We start from the raw sequence: 18,396 nt of genomic DNA, 5'->3' as shown, positions 1-18,396 counted from the left end.
CAACATTCTTATCTGAAAAAAATTTATTCTGAATCATCATCTTCATCATCATCATCACTCTCACTAGACCCACCCTCATCCTCAAAGTCATCCTTGAGTTCAAGTTCTGAATCAGAATCCATATCTTCTAATCTTAGATCTTCAACCTCGTCTTCACCGCTATCCCCTTCATCCTCGCTCTCCTCCACATCATCTCCAGCCTCCGCTTCATCTTCAGCCTCCTCCCCTTCCTCATCTTCATCACTGCCATCGGATTCTTCCATATCACGCTTTCTCTTCCCAGCCTCTACATCCTTCTTTCCTCTATCTTCCTTGAGTTCAAATCTCTCTTCATCATCAATATCATCATCACTGCCAGAGAGGAATCCGTCTGCTTCACTTGCAGACTCCATCTTCATCCTGATCTTCTTGTGGTTCTTCTTCAGAACAGGGATATGAGAGTAGTCGTCAAGATTCTTCTGATCTGTGATCTGTTTCATCTTCTGAGCGTCCGCAACCTTCTTCCAGGACTTGTAGAAGGCAAGGAGCGGAGTTCCGTCCCGTTCTACCTGAGCCTCCCAGATCTTGATCGCTTGCTTGTCTCCAACACCAAAATTGACGGTTTTTCGTCTGGTTTCAATAAATTTTTGATTAGCGATCACCTTGTCTAGAATCTGTTTCATCTTCTTACAATAGTTTCCAACTTTGCTCTTCTTCAGGAAATCCTTGAGCTGAAAGATGAGCGGAGTAACCAGCTCCGGGAACCCTATCCTACAGCTGTTCACCGCCAAGTAACCTAACAACCCGGAGTAAATCTCCTCAATGGTCGCGTCCTTGAACCCGTTCTCAGAGAGCTGAGATTTTGAAAGTTTAAGAATAACCGAGAAATCCATCGGTTTCATGGAAACCTTCTTGGACTTCTTCTCGAAGTTGTGTGTGTTGAGGATATCCAGGTAAAGGGGGAGAACAGGGATAAAGGTTCCGGTAGAGGAGGATATATTCCCTAGAATAGTAGCACAGTGGAACCGCAGAGGGAAATATTTACCAGTTGAAACCAGTCTTACAACTCCAAGGGTCACCTAAAATTATTTTAATGAAAATTTTTCAAAAATATTTTTTGACTGTGGAGTAATTATAAGAAAGAATAATATCTGCAAAATTTTGCAGATTTTGAATCAATTTTAAGAGAGACTAAAGAGACTGTAAGCGTTATTTCAAGGTTTCCTTCTTGCAAAAGTGGAAACCTTGCTATGACCGGTTCACAGCATTACCCTTAAAAAAATTGTCTGCTGAAGTGTGAATTAATTATAAATTGTTTATAATTTTGGAAACGGATTATTTTTTTAATGGGGGTTTCTCTGCATTTGAAAACTTGACTTGTACATTTCTACTGAAGGAAACCATGAAGAAATCATGAGAATCATCAGCACTTTTAACCCTGTAAAAACGACAATATCTTTCAATTTATTTTTTTTAAAATGTCAAGGGTGCTGTTTTGAATCGAGCATTGCCATCTTTGCATGGTCCCCTTGAAATTACGCTTACAGTCCCTTTAAAAGATATTTTAAATACCTGAACAACTGGATAAATCAAAGGTTGAAGAATCTCGGAACCCGCAGTATGGCAGAGTAGGGAACCCCATAATTCTAAAATAAATAAAAATTAAATAGATTTAGGCATTTAATCTTGTTTGTTTGCGTTTAAAAATCAATTACATTTTTATGAGTAAATAAAAAGTTTAATATTAAAATCAGTGTTTAAGATTTTGAATGTTAAATGAATTTTCAAAATTTCCCATCAAAGAAATAATTTTTAGCTCTGTACCGTGTACCGTGTACATAGTACCGTGTCCGACATCCGGTGTACTTACCAAGTGAATGAATGAACTGCCAGTTATAAACAGCCTGTATTGATTCTTTCTTGTTGTTAACAATAGCATTTCTAAATAAACAAAAATAGAACGGTCGTCAGATTTGTATTCATAAAAGTAGACTTTTCTATAAGATAAGATAGTTTAAATATTTTTATATTAGTCCTATAAATTCACTTTACATATAAAAACTATAGAAAGTTTTAAAAAAATAATGTGTGTTTTAAGAACCTTAAATATTTTCAGAATTCAAACCTAAAGTTTCAGAGAAAATGCGCCCTAAAAGCAGTTTAAGATATTTACAACAAATACAGTTCCTAAGCTATCCTTATACGTTGATTGTAACGAAATCCCAGGCCCACTCTCATAAAAAAAACTAACCTAAGATGAATTGCCAACTGCCTGATATGAACAAAAGCCTGGTAGTATGCAAGATTGTGATCAAGTCCTGATAACAAAATAATAGGTCTTTATTTTCATGTTATTAAATTTTTGAGTTTTAAGTTAGGGTGTAATTAATTTGTTATAGCTACGCTAGGGGAGGTAGGGCAACCTCCCCCGCACAGCTTCCGAACCTCATTTTACCTACGTGCAGCATTGCGCGTCCCCATAAGACTTCCGAACCTCCCCCAAACAGTTTTCCGGGAATGATCTCCCATTTGTAATCGTCAATTTCTGCTTTAAAACGGGATTAATTCGATAATTTAAGAACGCTTGTCAATCTCTAGTATCCTAAAAATTTGCGTTTTTTTCCGATCAAAGATCGGACTGGAAAAAAAAACAAAAAAATTTATATTTTTTTTCTCAACAAATCTTGGAATGGCTGCCGCCTTAGAAGTAGTTCCAACTAGTAAGTAGACAAATAAAAAATATTCTTTATAAAATGTTGATTCTAATAACATTGCCCTTTGTAAATTTTCTTTTTAGTTATTGAGATATTTAAAGAAAACAAAACTCTGATATAAACTAATGATTTTAAAACTATTGCCCCCTTTTTTTTTAACAAACTCNGGGGGGGGGGGGGGCGATTTGAACCAAAATCTTATTGTTTTTTTAGTTTTAGTTTTTCCAGTCCAAACTTTGATTTAAAAAAGAAATACAAAATTTATGAAAATGTTAAGGATACCATAGATTGATTAGTGAGCTTAAATTATCGAATTAGTCCCGACTGTTTGGGGAAGGTTCGGAAGCCCTATGGGGACAGGCACTGCAGCAAATAGGGAAAATAAGGTTTGGAAGCGGTGCGGGGGACGTTGCCTTCCCTCCTTCGCTAGGGTAGATAAGTTTATTTACTAAGTTTAGGTTAAATTAAGTTGTTATAGATAAAATGCGTGAATTTAAGCTTTTATAGCTAAGTTAGGAAGTTTAAAAAAAGAGGGGGAAAATTTCCCAATTTGAAGAATTATATTTGATTACCTAAAACTTCTACGAGAGACCTCCTCATGAAGTTAATCTGTGGAAGGGTGGAGGGGGAGGTAAATTTGCAATTTTTCACGTAAACCATGTACATCTAGGTATATATAATCATATACAGAGTGAGTCAAAAAAAGGTGTGATTTGCGGCGCCTGGTGAAATATTGTACCTTTTTTTGTGCAACTCTCCTGCATGGTGTTTTTTCAATATTTTTTAAAAATTTGTAATTTTTTTTGTTACTTCGATGGCCCCCAAAAAAATCCGCGAAACTTTTTTCTTTCAAACTGAAAAGTTCAGAAAAACAAAAATGTATAAATAAATTGTTTCTATCGAAATCTAAAATAAAAAGATTGAATTACAGAATCTCAGAAAATTTGCAAAATTGTAATTAGCAAATTCGCAATTTTCAGTTCTGGTATAATTTTTGCGGAAAAATTGTTTTTCAATGGTTCTTAAGGTTTCGACTGAACAGCGTATATTTAATACTTCAGAATATACAAAGAAGAAAGGAACTAGAGAATTTAAATAACTTTTCATTAAAACTTAGACCAGAACTAAAAATTGGGAATTTTCTTTTTACAATTTTGCGAATTTTCTGTGATTCTTTGATTCAATCTTGAAACTTTTTTAGATTTCGATAGATTTAATTTATATGCACATTTTTGCTTTTCTGAACTTTTAATTTTGAGAGAAAAAAGGTTCGCGGATTTTCTTTTGGGCCATTGGAGTACCAAAAAAAAATACACATTTTCAAAAAATATTGAAAAAACACCACGCAGGAGAGTTGCACAAAAAAGTACAATTTTGCACCAGGCGCCGCAAATCACACTTTTTTTTTGACTCTTCTGGAAAGTTTTTGAGGTTAACTTAAATCTTCCAATCCGTGTACATCCTTGAAGTAATCTCTGGATTGGTTAGCTGAATGACACATCTTCTGACCCCAATATAACCATTTGCTTTTTATCAGGAATTTTATATTTTCCTTTAACAGGCGTTATTTCCAAAATTTCTGTCTTCTCAGGTTTAATTACTAATGGCCATCCTATGGATTCTCGATTTTCTAAATTTTATTAAAATTAACATATTAAGCCTGTTTTTAAATATGGGGTTTCCTGATGTAAATGTTGCATATTCATGAAATTTAAAAATGAAAATAAAAGTTATATTTTAGAATCGGAATATCCAAAAAATAAAAGTAGATAGTCGGAACTTGAATTAAAAATTAATTCAAATTACGTTTAAGTTCAATTATTTATAAACAACTTAAGAAAAAACTAAATTATTTTATCCAAAAACTTTTCCTAAATGAGTTTCTTTATGCAATTTTTTTTAGTAAATTTTAAGTTAAGACGAAAAGGAGAATGTTAGTTGCCTTTTTAAGGGAGCACCAGAACCAGAACATTCTAATTTTTTGACCTTTTTTCTCTTTTTTATTTTAGTCTTAAAAAATTTCATAAAAATCTACAAGAATTTTATAAATTAATAGTAAATGCATAAACCTGCATAACAAATGCATAAAAAATTCATGGAAAAAATGAATGGGTCCAGTGCTCCAAGAACACCAGACCCACGCAAGGAAATTAACAATTTGTGTCGAGATGCTAGGAATGCCAGAATTCATGAAAGATTAAAAACGCAGAGCTCCTCGCCAGCTAGATCCTTAGTTACCAAATGGCCAGTGATGCTGACGAAATGAAATACATGGACTCTCCTCTCATTAAGAGAATTTGTCAATTTGCCGTGGTGTTCAGAAAGCCGGTGGAAAGAAGTCCTCTAAGCTTGTAGTAGAGAGAAAGAAGTCCCAGAAACCTAAGTTTGAATCCGCCATGGTTACTACACTTTTTCAGCTTGTATTTGAGGTTTTTTTTTAAAGAACAGATGGCTGAGGAAAAGAACCTGGGAAGGTAGTGAAGTTAAACTGGCTAAAGAAACAAAGATATCTTCAACCAATCTTTCAGGAACATGTTTAATTCTGGATCGAAAACTCTTGACTCTCTACCTGCTGCAGCTAAAGAATTTTGTACAGACACCACATATCACCTGATTCCCAGCTATCCTCAAGTTAAAAAGAAGCTAAGAAGCCTGGATATATTTGCTGGATGTGGTGGATTAAGCCAGGGCCTGCATGATTTTGGAGTAGCGGAGACCCTTTGGGCTGTTAAAGTGTTTGAACCTGCTGCAAAAGCCTTCAAGTTAAACAAGGACTGCACAGTGTTTACAGATGACTGTAATAAACGGCTCTGCTGTGTGATGGAAGGAAAGAAAATGAATGAATTCAAACAGAAATATCCTCAGCCAGGAGAAGTGGAATTACTATGTGGTGGACCCCCCTGTCCAGGATTCTCTGGAATGAATCGGTTCAATGCTGGAGAATATTCCTTTTTCAAATACTCCTTAGTCTCCAGTTATTTATCCTATACAGAATATTACAGGCCAAAGTCCTTTAAAGTTCTTTTTTTTTATTTAGCTTAGTGTTTTTTTTATAACCCTGTGATGTTTTTATTTTGATTTATCATAGTACCTGTTTACACCCCCTTGCCCTAGCCAAATCCTAAATGCTCCCCTCTATAGTACTGTCAGTCAACTTGTTCCCTTCCCCCCCCCCCTTATACCCCTACATTTTATTCAGTTCCAACTTATAACTACACCTCAAGGTTTACCATATTAACTTTTATTCAAAAAATCTTTTTCCACCTTTTTTTTCAAAAAACATTTATTTTTCAATGTATTTTTTCTTTATCTTTTTGTTATAAAATAATATGGTTATTTTTATATAGAATTGAGAAGGATATTCAAAATATCAAAATATACTTTCCCTGAGAACCATCAAGTTTTTTTAAAGCAGTTGAAAAACTCTCTACCACAAAGGAATATTTACAAAGTTTTTTATTCTGGAGAATGTGAAGACCTTTGCCAACTTCAAGAAGAGTATGGTCATGAAATCCTGCCTCCATGCTCTGGTTAAGATGGGTTATCAGTGCACCTTTGGGATCAGGCCTGTATGTATAAAATGCCTTTTTTTTACTACGAAATGTGCACCCTTCAGAAGGTGGGTGGTGAGGATAGTAACGGTCGGAGAGTGTTATGAATGCCAGAAACAAGCTTAAAACAAGTGATTTAATGGGAATCGATACCCATATTGTATACCGTGCGCATAGAATAAACACAGAGTGGGGAAGGGATCTTTTAAAAAACAGACAGTGGTTGGGGTAGTAAGGGTAGTTGCCATTCAGATTCAGCTTCAAGGGTGGGGGTGGGGTCTTTCTAAAAAACAGATGGTAGTTGGGGTAGTAAGGGTAGTTGCCATTCAGATTCACCTTCAAGGGTGGGGGTGGGGTCTCTCTAAAAAACAGACGGTAGTTGGGGTAGTAAGGGTAGTTGCCATATATATATATATACATATATACATGATTTAAATTTTGTATCAAAATTATGTTTGCTGCTATGCAATCTTTAGGATACTCTTATTAAATCTTATACATCGATATTATTATTATTGTAATTTGCGGACCACCCATAATTCAATAAAATAGATAAAAATTATTTATGTAAGTACATCTAGGTACAGAATCTGTTATTTCTAGATATTTTGTAGTCTGAATTTCTGATCAAATGTCGATACTAGGAACACCAATGACTACTAAATTTTAAAGAATGTCGATGAATAAGACAGAATGTAAATAAATGCAAATAAATGTCCATTGTCGAGTGTCTATAAATGTCGTTTGTCTCTGAATGTCAAGGAATGTTCATGATTTCATTTCCCATGAATCATCCTAATGCACCATCACCAAAACTCAAATCAAGTTAAAATCTGAAAAGGGAACCCTACGTGAAAACCCCAGGCTGCCTTCAGGGCGCTACACAAATGAACCGATGAATTAACAAATCTTCGAGTCAAGGAATCAACGAAGCAACAAATTAACGAATGAATGACAGAAAATGTTTGCATAAACACCTGTTTTATAGCTGTCTCGAGTAGAGCTGATCCTCGAACTATTCTCACAATACACATCAATGCCAGTATTCTAAACACATTACACATTGGATACAAACAAAACTATGAGAAAGTAAGAAAGGTTTAACCCAGAACTTCGGAGGCACCGGTAGAATTTATAAAATGTCGTTTTCCACACCAGCTGATCATGGAATGCTGCTGATATTTAGATTTTAATTGAATAACTATATGAGCTCTTTTTAACTGTTCCCGCATATTTCATGGCTAATTATTTATGTTTACAATTATTAAAATTGTAAAGACGACATTTTATAAATTTGTTCGACGAAGTTCTGGGTTCTATATAAAAGAGTGGAAACTAAATAAAGTTAAGAAATGAAAGAAGCAATGAAATGAAAGAAAGAAAAAAAACATTAAGAAAAAAGAACGAGAGAAAGAAGAGGTGAAATAAGTTTGAAGTTAACAAAAAGAGAAAGAAGTTTACAAGAAGATAAAAAAACACGAAAGATAACTTTAAAAATGTTACTTGTTAAACAGGTGATAGAGACTAGTTTGGTGAACTAACCTGACTGTATCTTCAGCTTGGCCCCAACACCAAATCATTTTTACCAACAACTGTTTCTCTCCTTTAGGATAGGCCTAAAAATAAGAATTTCCTTGGAAATACAAAAAAAATTGGTTGAGATTTTTAACTTTTAACTTTTTCCCAGGCTAAATTGAAGATCAAAAGGCAAGTTGTTCATTCTTTTTAATACTTTTTTTAATACCAAAAAAATGAGTATACCAATCCGTCACTAAATACAAAAAAAAATGGTTGAGATCTTTAACTTTTGCCTTTTTTATGGCTAAATTGTACATCAAAAGGCAAGTTGTTCATTCTTTTTTAATACTTTTATCAAAAAAATTAACCCCCCCCCCCCACCTCTAAAAACTCAGTTATTTTCCCCAATTCAGCGAGCCAAAACCTAAAAACAAAACATTACTTCTGGCAACAGAAAAAATGATTTTGAAAGATAATTTTTCAAGAAAATATACACCCCGCAACTTTCTATCTGGAAGAAAAGAATTATCTGATTTATTTATTTCGGATTTTAAATCTGGCACGTATTTAGTTTCTAACCCTTATCGGCCCAATAAGTTGATAACCTTAGGGAATATATTTTCTTAAAAAATCATTCCCCTCTTCAAGTTCTTATGAATTTAAAGGTTTTAAAATACTAAAGATGAATCAAGGGGAAAACAGACCAGTTTATTCCAATTTATAATTTCTCCCCCACTCCCTCCCCACCCATAGAAAAAATACCCATGTACCTGGAAGAAAGGGATCATCTGATGAACGTGTTTAATGATTGCTGCAGCAACACTAGGCTCTGATATCCTGGTCAACAAACTGCATAGTTGGGTCAAATATCCTCGGATACATTTCTCAATCTTCTTCCACTTCTTAGTTTTCTCAGGTTTAAACCCAGAATCCTGCTCTCCGCCCTGAAGTCAAAACTTATGTATATTTTATCTTTTTAACTCCACTTAGTCGATTTCCATCCAACCAGGGACCGAATATAATGAACTTGAGATACGTCGCTTAACCACCTTCTGCTGGTTCAAATTTGAACCGCCAATACAGGAAGGATTTCAATCGGTGATTAAAAATTGAACCAGTGGTAGGAAGTTGACCATGAAAATTCATTAGATATGGTCCCTGGTGGTTTAATTTAGGTAACCTTCATTATATCCTGTAGATTTTCAACTGGTCCCCGGAATAAAACGTAAATTTTTTATTTGAAAAGGTTACGAGGTTACGCTGTGGATATGGTGTTCGTTCGATGAAACTAAGCAAACTGAGCGCTATCAAAAATTAAGTTGAGCAACATTACAATTAAAAAAAATCCATGACATTTTTTTATAATTTCTATTTGACAGGGTAGAATTAAATCTAAACCTGTTTGAGGAATTTTTTAAGTCCAGGTTGCAAGTTGAGAACACACATCCGGACAACTGAGTTGAAAACAGTTCCGCCTTCAACTCTAAACTTCCGGGGCTCATTATCATCCTCTCCTGATAACAATAAACAGTGGTTAATTTTGTACTCTGTACAATAAACAGCTACTAAATATGTGCTCTGTACAATAGACATTTATCAATTATGTACTCTGTACAATAAACAGGTTTTACTTATGTGCTCTGAGCTGAAAACTTTAGAATGGTGGATATCAGGATTAATGCTTAATCCACTCTTTTTCTTAATCTCCAGATTAAATATTGCTTATACTCCTCATGAACTTAATCTCCAGATTAATTAACAGATCGGGATTAAGAATATCACATTCTAAAGTTTTCAGCTCTGAACAATTAACAGGTATTAATTATGTACTCTGTACAATAAACATTTATTCATTATGTACTATGTAAAAAAAACAGGTATTAATTATGTGCTCTGTACAATAAACATTTATCAGCTATGTACTCTGTACAATAAACAGCTCTTAATTATGTGCTCTGTACAATAAACATTTATCAATTATGTACTCTGAACAATTAACAGGTATTAATTATGTGCTCTGTACAATAAACATTTATTCATTATGTACTCTGTACAATTAACAGGGACTAATTACGTACTCTTTAAAATAAATATTTATCAATTATGTACTCTGTACAATGAACAGTTATTCATTATGTACTCTATACAATTAACAGTTATTCATTATTTACTCTGTAAAATAAACAGTTATTTATTATGTACTCTGTACAATAAACAGGTATTAATTATGTGCTCTGTACAATAAACATTTATCAGCTATGTACTCTGTACAATAAACATTTATTAATTATGTACTCTGAACAATTAACAGGTATTAATTATGTGCTCTGTACAATTAACAGTTATTCATTATTTACTCTGTAAAATAAACAGTTATTCATTATGTACTCTGTACAATAAACATCTATTAATCATGTACTCTGTACAATAAACAGGTATTAATTATGTGCTCTGTACAATAAACATTTATCAGCTATGTACTCTGTACAATAAACAGCTATTAATGATGTGCTCTGTACAATAAACATTTATTAATTATGTACTCTGTACAATAAACAGTTTTTAATTATGTGCTCTGTACAATAAACATTTATCAGCTATGTACTCTGTACAATAAACATCTATTAATCATGTACTCTGTACAATACACAGTTGTTTTAGTTATGTACATTGTACAATACACGGTTATTAATTATTGTATTTTACGACCGGAAACTCTTAAATTATGATAGTCCCCGGGTTATGTATTTTGCCTTAGTTAAAGTAACCTAATGTCTTCTTTAATAACTTGGCAAAGAAACAAACAAGTTTATAGTTGCAGGAAGTCGTGAATGTAAGGTAGGAAACAGACAGTATTTTCGTTCAATCGTCTCTGAAGTCTCATTCTTTGTGGGTAACCCTGTATACACTTATCCTAATAGTAATTGTAGTTAAATCTAAATCCCAGTTTAGGAGACCAAGACCTTCTACCTTACTTGTACACGTTACGTTAAATATATACACTTGTACAAGTTACACAATAGTGACACACTAGTATAATGTACACTAAGTAGTTATTTTTATGAACGTACTTTGAGAGAGAAAAGTATGGCCTAGCTCTAGATGGTTTGTACTATACACTCCTTTCTGATCAGATAATTAGAACGCAGACGGTCGGAGCCGTCATCGACTACTGTAGGGTTGAGAAGGAACGTAAACAATTGTTAGTTTCTGAGAGTGCTTTTTACTAATATATGATGTCTCCGACTGTGGCTATCCTCATTACGGTGAAACACGAACCTTGTCAGCAAAATAAAATGGAAAGCATAGTAAAATTAGATTATGCGCCGAGACATACAGAGTACGTCTCAAATACACTTGTTAATTTGAAAGGATCCTGGCTCTGAAAGTTGTCTAACCTGAGCCTACGGTAGAGACTGCAGCTCTAAATGCTTCAATAACATTTACAATAGTTTTCTGTGTTGGTTGGTTTTCCAGTTCTTCCGTCCACTCAGATATCATTGTCTGGGTTACTTTCCCTGCAACAAAGTAATTTGTTAAGATTTTAGTTAGGATAACGAAATTTTGGATAGGAAAAAATTTAGTAGTTGTTGAATAAAACGCATCCCCCCATAAAAAGAAGTTTGTCAAATATAATTTTTCCATGAAAATATTCACCTGATTTTGCAGATTTAACTTCGCTCTCATCATCTTCGAAATCACTTTCATCGCTGGGAACTTCAAGTTTGTCCGGAAGTGAGTGAACAGCTTCCTCGTCGCCACTTTCGGGCTCGGCCTCGTCATCAGAAGATTCATTGAAGTTCAACAATTCCTGATCCTCCTCCTAATGAAAAAAATGTTATATATCAAATGTAATTAACTCAATGTTGTTTTGAGTAACATAAATTTTATTAAAAAAATTTTTTTCTGCATATTTAGAATGTGTTGCGCAAACTTATTCCCCTGGGACCATATTTGATGAATTTGCGGAGTCAATGACGTCAGTTTAGTTTGAATAACGGATTCAAATCCTTCCTGAATCTTTAACTTTGAATCAGTGGTTCAAATTTGAACCGGCAGTAGGTAATTAAGCGACATGGCTCAAAATCATTAAATTCGGTACGAGGAACCAGATTTAGTGAGTAACGAGAAATATTTTAACTTTGTAGACGTAGTTGAATCACATATATTATAATGCACCACTTAAAGAGATGAACTTGGTCTACGTAGTTCAGCTACTTCTTGATATTCATTAATTCTTATCACCGGTTGTTTGCTGATTTAGTTCAATATTAATATTTAAGCTAAAACAATAGAATAGTCTTTCATAAATGTTTAATTAAATTATATTTCAGTCAGTGGGACTAGAAGACTTTAAATAATAAACAAAACACTAAAATTATATAAAATAAATGTTCAAAAGTGAGGGCGAGTTTGTCCAACTTGAATACATTTGGGAATCCAGTCTTCATTTTTTGGAAAATTTGAATAAAATTTTGCATATGGGCATCATTGTGTTTCTTTTAAGTGAAATAAAAAATTTTTGGAAAAAATATTTTCTCCCCCCTTTTCACCTATTTTACATAAGTTTTTTCACCAAAAAGTCTGATTCACATACCAGATAGGTGTTTTTAACACCGACCTGTTAGTCAAGAATCTCATTGCTAACATCAGAACAAAGTGGGAAAATATGATAAAATGGGAGATAAACCTTACACTTCGTTCTGATGTTAATGTTAATGTGCATGTTAACACCTAGCATGCAACAGAATTTTGAATTTTTGATGAAAAATTAATTCATGAATCCAGAAAATATAAAACATAATAAAAAAAGTGGGAAAATATGATAAAATAGGGGGAAAAAGTGATTTGATAAATCTTGAACTTCGTTCTGATGTTAGTAATGAGATTCATGACTAACAGGTAGGTGCTTAAAAGACCTAGCTTGTCTTTGAATCAGACTTATTGGTAAAAAACTTTAAAAAACATGGAAAAAGTGTGAAAAATATTTTTTCTCCTTTTTCGTTTGTTTTTTTAAAAAATACTGTCCAATTAAGGCGAGCGTGCAAAAGATCTTTTAAGTTTCGATGAAAAATGAATTCATGAATTCAGAAAATCTGAAAATATTTAAAAAGTGGGATAATATGAAAAATAGGGGGAAAATAGGAAGAAAATAGGAGGAAGGTGTTAAAAAAAGGGGGGGGGAATATATTTTACGACTTTTTTATATTTTACTTAAAAGAAAATGATGCCCATCTACAAAATTTCATTCAGATTCTTAAAAAAATGAAAATAAGATTCCCAAATGTATTGAAATTGGTCAAACTCACCCTCCCCTTTATAATAATTGCAAAAAGTTTACCTTCAGGAATTCAAAGAATTCTGGATCTTTCTGCTTCAAAGTTTTTATATATTTCTTCTGTGTCTTGGCTCCAGTTGTATCATCATCAGATTCAGATTCAGATTCATTATCATCCTCATCTTTCTCCTTGCTTTTAACTTTCTCCTTCTTTTTCTTCCCCTTTTCTATTTTCTTCTTCTTTATCAACTTCTTCTCCTTCTTCCCATTAGTCTGAGGAACGGGTTGAGAAGCGGAGTCTGATCCAGAATCCGATTCGTCCCAGTTATCCACAAAATCGTCCAGGGACATGTTTGCCAACTTACTCGAGTTTCCTTACAAGAGATAACAATTTAATCACGATATTTCAGCAAAACTTATTAACCCACTAAAACCAAGATTTACTCCCCCCCCCCCCTCGTTTCGATGCATTATCTGTCATACCTGCATTTTCAGGTTCAACCTTTTTCGTTTTCTTTTTAACCGCCATTTCAATACACAGTGTGTAATCTGAAAATAAAGCTTATTTAAATAAAACAAAAATCAATCGATTGTCAAATTCAGAAGGAGACGACCTCAGCCCCCTAGCCTGTCAGCCGCAGCACTCGGCCCAGCTAAGTGTCTAAACCTAATCTAACCATAAATATATACTAATTTTGTTCAACATTGTTGAAATTGGAGGTCTGTTCGTGTCACAGTTTTGGACCCCCACCCCCCTCCTATCAATTTTTATACTAGGACAGACCCTTATATACTACGCCATAATATACGGAATTATCTACAACAATTTACCGGGCTGAAGAGTTAACCGCGTTATACAGTACACAGTGCGCATTGAAACTAGGAATGCCAAGGAAGATTTTAGAACTAAATTTCATCACACATTGTCGTCTTTGTTTTTTAGATCGAAGACGAGGATTGAAATTAAATAATTTTTTTAGGGCATTGTGCTCGTCACTCTTCAGTCAGGAGCAGTCAAGACGTGGTAATGTTACATCGTCTATACGCAATATCCCCCCTACTGAACTTCCGACCTACTAACTTTCCGACCTACTGCAATATCGGACCTACACCAGCTACCACATAACCANGGGTAGAGTGGGGAAGGGGGGGATCTAGCTGTAGACGGCATTCGAGCCGGGTCAGGGGCTCTATGGGCAGCGCCGGTGAATAGTTCCCTGCCAGTACGGCAAGTTTCATACTCAGCCATAAGCCAGTGCCCAGCACTGGCCACTGAGCACTGGAGCAGTCAAGACACTACACTCGACAAGATAAACACGTTTTAGTTGTCAAAACGATTATATGGCTTATTCTAAATATTTAAAGGTATAGGTCACACCATAGTATCAATTTTATTAATAAAAAATCTTTTCTGTTCTCTTTATTTCTTCTCTTAATTTGTTTCTTTTTCTTTTTTTTCTGCTCTTCTAATCTTTAACTCTATTCTTCTTCAACTCTTCTTCTCTTCTTCACTTTTTATCTTCTTCTCTTCTTTTCTTTTTCTTCTATTCTTTTCTTCTTCTATACTTTTCTTCTTCTATTCTCTTCTCTTCTTCTTTTCTTCTCTTCTTCTTCTCTTCTCTTTACTTTTAGTCTTCTCATTTACGCTTTTAGTCTTCTAGTCTTCTAGTCTTTTAGTCTTCTAGTCTTCTAGTCTTNCATTTGTATTTAGTACAAGGGACGTTATTTTGATTGACATTATTTTGACGTCATTTAAGAGTAAAACTATATTAATGAAACGTCATTAAAATGTTTATAGATATAATTTTGACGTCATTTAAATGTTAAGTGACATTATTTTAATGTCTTTGAGATGTTAGGTATCGTAAATATGGATTTCATTTTGGGTATTGTAACGTTAAATAATGTCATTATGATGACACAAAACATACAACATGACATCAAACAAACATCAAATTGACATAATTTTAGGATATTTGACATCAATCTAACGTCTTAAAATGACGTCATATTGACGTTAAAGTGGGTACGTTTTTACGTCAATTTGATGTCTTTTTGTGATGTCAAAATGACGTCACTAAACTCTAAAAAGATGTCAATTTGATGTCCGTTGTCTTGCTGGGTATTGTATAGTGGGAATGAACAAAAAATGTTCGATTGAACTAAAGCTAAAAGTTCCGGTAAAATCGATGTTAGTACTATAATGAACATATTTAGTGCAAATGAACATTAAAAAATGTTCAATCTAACTAAAATCTAAAATTTTACCATTTGCCCATAAAATATTAAGTAGTACAAATGAACATATTTTAGTGCAAATAAGCAAAAATATGTTCAATCGAACTAAAATCTAAAATTTCACCATTTGCCCTTAAAATATTTTTAGTAATATTTTAGTGCAAATGAACAAAAATATGTTCAATCGAACTAAAATCTAAAATTTCACCATTTGCCCATAAAATATTATTAGTACAAATGAACATATTTTAAAGCAAATGAACAAAAATATGTTCAATCGAACTAAAATTTAAAATTTCACACAAAAAAAATAGTAGTACAAATGAACATATTTATAGTGCAAATGAACAAAAATATGTTCAATTGAACTAAAATCTAAAATTTTACCATTTGCCCATAAAATTTTATTAGTACAAATGAACATATTTTAGTGCAAATGAACAAAAAAATGTTCAATCGAACTATATAAATCTAAAATTTCACCAATTACCCTTAAATTAACAATATAATTGCACTAATATATTTCCAGAAAAAAATAGTCCGGATTTGAAAAAAAATTATTTTGGACAATGTTCATTTGCACTAACGTTCAATTGCACTAATAATATATTTTTTTAAATTAGTCCGTTCGAACAAATATTTTTTGGGACATGTTCATTTGCACTAACGTTCAATTGCACTAATATTTACAGAAAAGAAAAATTAGTCCATTTTAACACTTTTTTTGGAGATGTTCATTTGCACTATTATAGTTCAATTGCACTAATATTTACAGAAAAAAAATAGGGCGCTTGAACAAATATTTTTAGTATTCCAGATCAATTGCACTAATTTGATCATTTGTACTAAAATAATCCTAGCGCGAAAATAAAATATTCCTGGCGGGAAAATAAAATTTTAGTCCAATTTCGAACACAGAAAATCAGATTTTTGTTTATTTGCACTTATAGTTAGATCGTACTAAAAACCGGTTACTGATCAGCTGACTTTAGTGCAAAAGTACGTTAGTTCAATCGGCCAACTTAGTGCAAACGATATAGCATCCTCTGTTTTAACATATAAATCTAAATATCTTTTTTATGAAGACGACATTTAAAACGAACTTTGTCAGTAATTTCCAGCCTAATAAATTGATTTTAGTCAACAAAAACAAATACAGACATTAACAATCTAGATTTGCACGATTAATAAGATTCACTTTTTAACACCCACCAAAACATATTAATTACCTATACCACTGTTTAGAAATCAGTCGTCGCACCATGGATCTCATGCATAGTCTTAAATTACTACACCAAAGGCTATCGTCAAAAGATATTCCTCCACTACCACCTGCGAAAATCTTCAAGCCAAAACACAATCTACCCTTACTTAAAAACTATAGGAAACCAGCTCCATCCGAATTCTGGGACAATTTCCCAACAAACTTAGTGCAACCCTCAAAATCGATGGTAGACCCATATCTATTGAGAAAATTAGACCTAGAAACAAAATTCGTCGACTTAGTCTTGCTCGATACAATCCACAATGATCTGCTGCACGGTGCCAACCTGGGTTGCAATGGCTCCTCCAGACTCCCTTCTTTCTCAACTAATTCCCCTAGTGCATACGAATTCGCAGAACATGTGACAGATGCTGTTGCAGACTTGACGACGAAGAAATTTGCCAATGGTCCTGTTCCATTAGCACATGTCCCTTCGGGCGCTAAAATAAATGGCATGATGACCAAAATAAAACCTACAGGAGCCGTGCGCATCATTCTGAACCTAAGTTCAGGTTCACCTGTTGGCAACTGCGTCAACGAGGGCATTAACAAAGACGACTTCCCAACCATCATGTCCTCCACAACAAAGTGGCTCAGAGCTCTTCACCTTGCTGGGAAAAGCGCCAAAATGTGCAAGATTGACTGGGCTGACGCCTACAAACACATAGCTGTAAGACCAGAAGACACAGACCTTCAATGGTTCTCTTGGTTGGGCATGGCCTTTAAAGAACTTTGCCTCATTTTTGGTTGCACTAGCAGTGCGGGTATTTTCGACAGAGTGGCCAAAGTAGTAGTGCACATTGCAGCTGCTAAATCCAAATTCCCAACCAGCAAAATCTTTCAGCACGACTGTTGTGCAACAGTCCCAATTTTGACTCGCTTGAGCTATTCGATGCTACCTTTGCTGAGGTTGCAGATTCTCTTGGCATAAAACTAGCGCCCAGAGATGTCCCAGAGAAGTCCTTTGGCCCAAGTACTAAAGTACTTGTTCTAGGAATAGTTTATGACACAGTGAACTGGACCTGGTCTTTAAACTACGAGAAGCTTTCCAGACTCCTGCACCACCTGAAGGAGCTGATGACCACTGGCAATCTATGGCAGACGCTCTTTCAAAATGCAGTTTCCAAAAATTCTAAAAACAAATCAAATTTTTGTTTCAAATTTTTTTCTACTCTTTAAAAAGTGACCTGAATAATTTGCAGGAGTAATATTTAATAAATAATTTGCTTTAAAAGTAAAACACAGATGTTTCCATCAATTCTCAAATTTTTTGACATTCTAATAAATGTACATTCTCAAAAAATTTTCTGATTTAATTGGTGACATAAATATTCTTATATTCTTATTCTTCAGGTCTTATTCAATGGTTATGATATCTTACTTGTCCAGATTATTTTGGCTTTCCTAGTTTTCCAAATCCTTCTTTATGTATGTAATGTGAATGGTATTTCAAGTAAGGCTTCAATATTGCAAATGAAAAAGTGTGAAAATTCAAATTGCAGAAACATATCTCGCCCTGGTTAGTCCAGGTCCAATCAAGCTTTCCAACGGCATGGATAGATACACATAACATATAAACATGGAAAAAGAGAAGCTGTCAATTAACAGCTTTTATTTGTATACTTTAATAAAGCTTGTTAGCAATAAAAACTTAAATTAAAAAATCGTCCTAATTGTATTGATATGAACGCCGACCATTTTACATATTAATCTAATATTTCGACTAAATATGATAGAAATGCATTAAATTCTAAACTTAATTAATTAATCTTCTTTAACTACTATCAAAAAGCAAACCAAAGAAAGTATTACAAATGATAATACGTTACATACATTAATCAAATTATTTATTCC

At 33.7% G+C, this 18,396-nt stretch overlaps 2 protein-coding genes across 2 annotated transcripts; one reads left to right on the top strand and one right to left on the bottom strand.

Annotated features, from left to right (window-relative positions):
• Nucleotides 1–11: 11 nt before the first annotated feature.
• LOC111700232 (nucleolar complex protein 2 homolog) lies at nt 12–13,913 on the bottom strand. Its single transcript, XM_023471098.1, has 14 exons — nt 13,872–13,913; nt 13,524–13,589; nt 13,104–13,414; nt 11,420–11,585; nt 11,161–11,280; nt 9,161–9,276; nt 8,533–8,706; nt 7,787–7,860; nt 7,222–7,291; nt 3,266–3,359; nt 2,231–2,297; nt 1,850–1,920; nt 1,552–1,625; nt 12–1,058 (listed from the first exon to the last, which is right to left on the bottom strand). The coding sequence occupies exons 2-14, from the start codon at nt 13,567–13,569 to the stop codon at nt 24–26; spliced, it is 2,418 nt and encodes an 805-aa protein (XP_023326866.1). The 5' UTR covers nt 13,570–13,589; nt 13,872–13,913; the 3' UTR covers nt 12–23.
• A 274-nt stretch (nt 13,914–14,187) lies between these two features.
• On the top strand, nt 14,188–18,337 carry LOC111700224 (uncharacterized). Its single transcript, XM_023471090.1, has 2 exons — nt 14,188–14,405; nt 16,524–18,337. The coding sequence occupies exon 2, from the start codon at nt 16,541–16,543 to the stop codon at nt 17,471–17,473; it is 933 nt and encodes a 310-aa protein (XP_023326858.1). The 5' UTR covers nt 14,188–14,405; nt 16,524–16,540; the 3' UTR covers nt 17,474–18,337.
• Nucleotides 18,338–18,396: the final 59 nt, after the last annotated feature.

This window comes from Eurytemora carolleeae, unplaced genomic scaffold, assembly GCF_000591075.1.
Source record: "Eurytemora carolleeae unplaced genomic scaffold, Eaff_2.0 scaffold335, whole genome shotgun sequence".
NCBI classification, from domain to species: domain Eukaryota; kingdom Metazoa; phylum Arthropoda; class Copepoda; order Calanoida; family Temoridae; genus Eurytemora; species Eurytemora carolleeae.
This window is presented reverse-complemented; position numbering and strand designations above follow the sequence as displayed.

What these genes read in the sequence shown, in the direction of transcription:
- LOC111700232 (XM_023471098.1), bottom strand. Translation starts at nt 13,569, where the DNA reads ATGGCGGTTAAAAAGAAAACGAAAAAGGTTGAACCTGAAAATGCAG. An exon ending in AGTTAAATCTGCAAAATCAG is followed by an intron (nt 11,281 to 11,419) that starts GTGAATATTTTC and finishes ACTTTGTTGCAG; the next exon opens with GGAAAGTAACCCAGACAATG. An exon ending in TTAAAAAATTCCTCAAACAG is followed by an intron (nt 8,707 to 9,160) that starts GTTTAGATTTAA and finishes TTTTGACTTCAG; the next exon opens with GGCGGAGAGCAGGATTCTGG.
- LOC111700224 (XM_023471090.1), top strand. Translation starts at nt 16,541, where the DNA reads ATGGATCTCATGCATAGTCTTAAATTACTACACCAAAGGCTATCGTCA.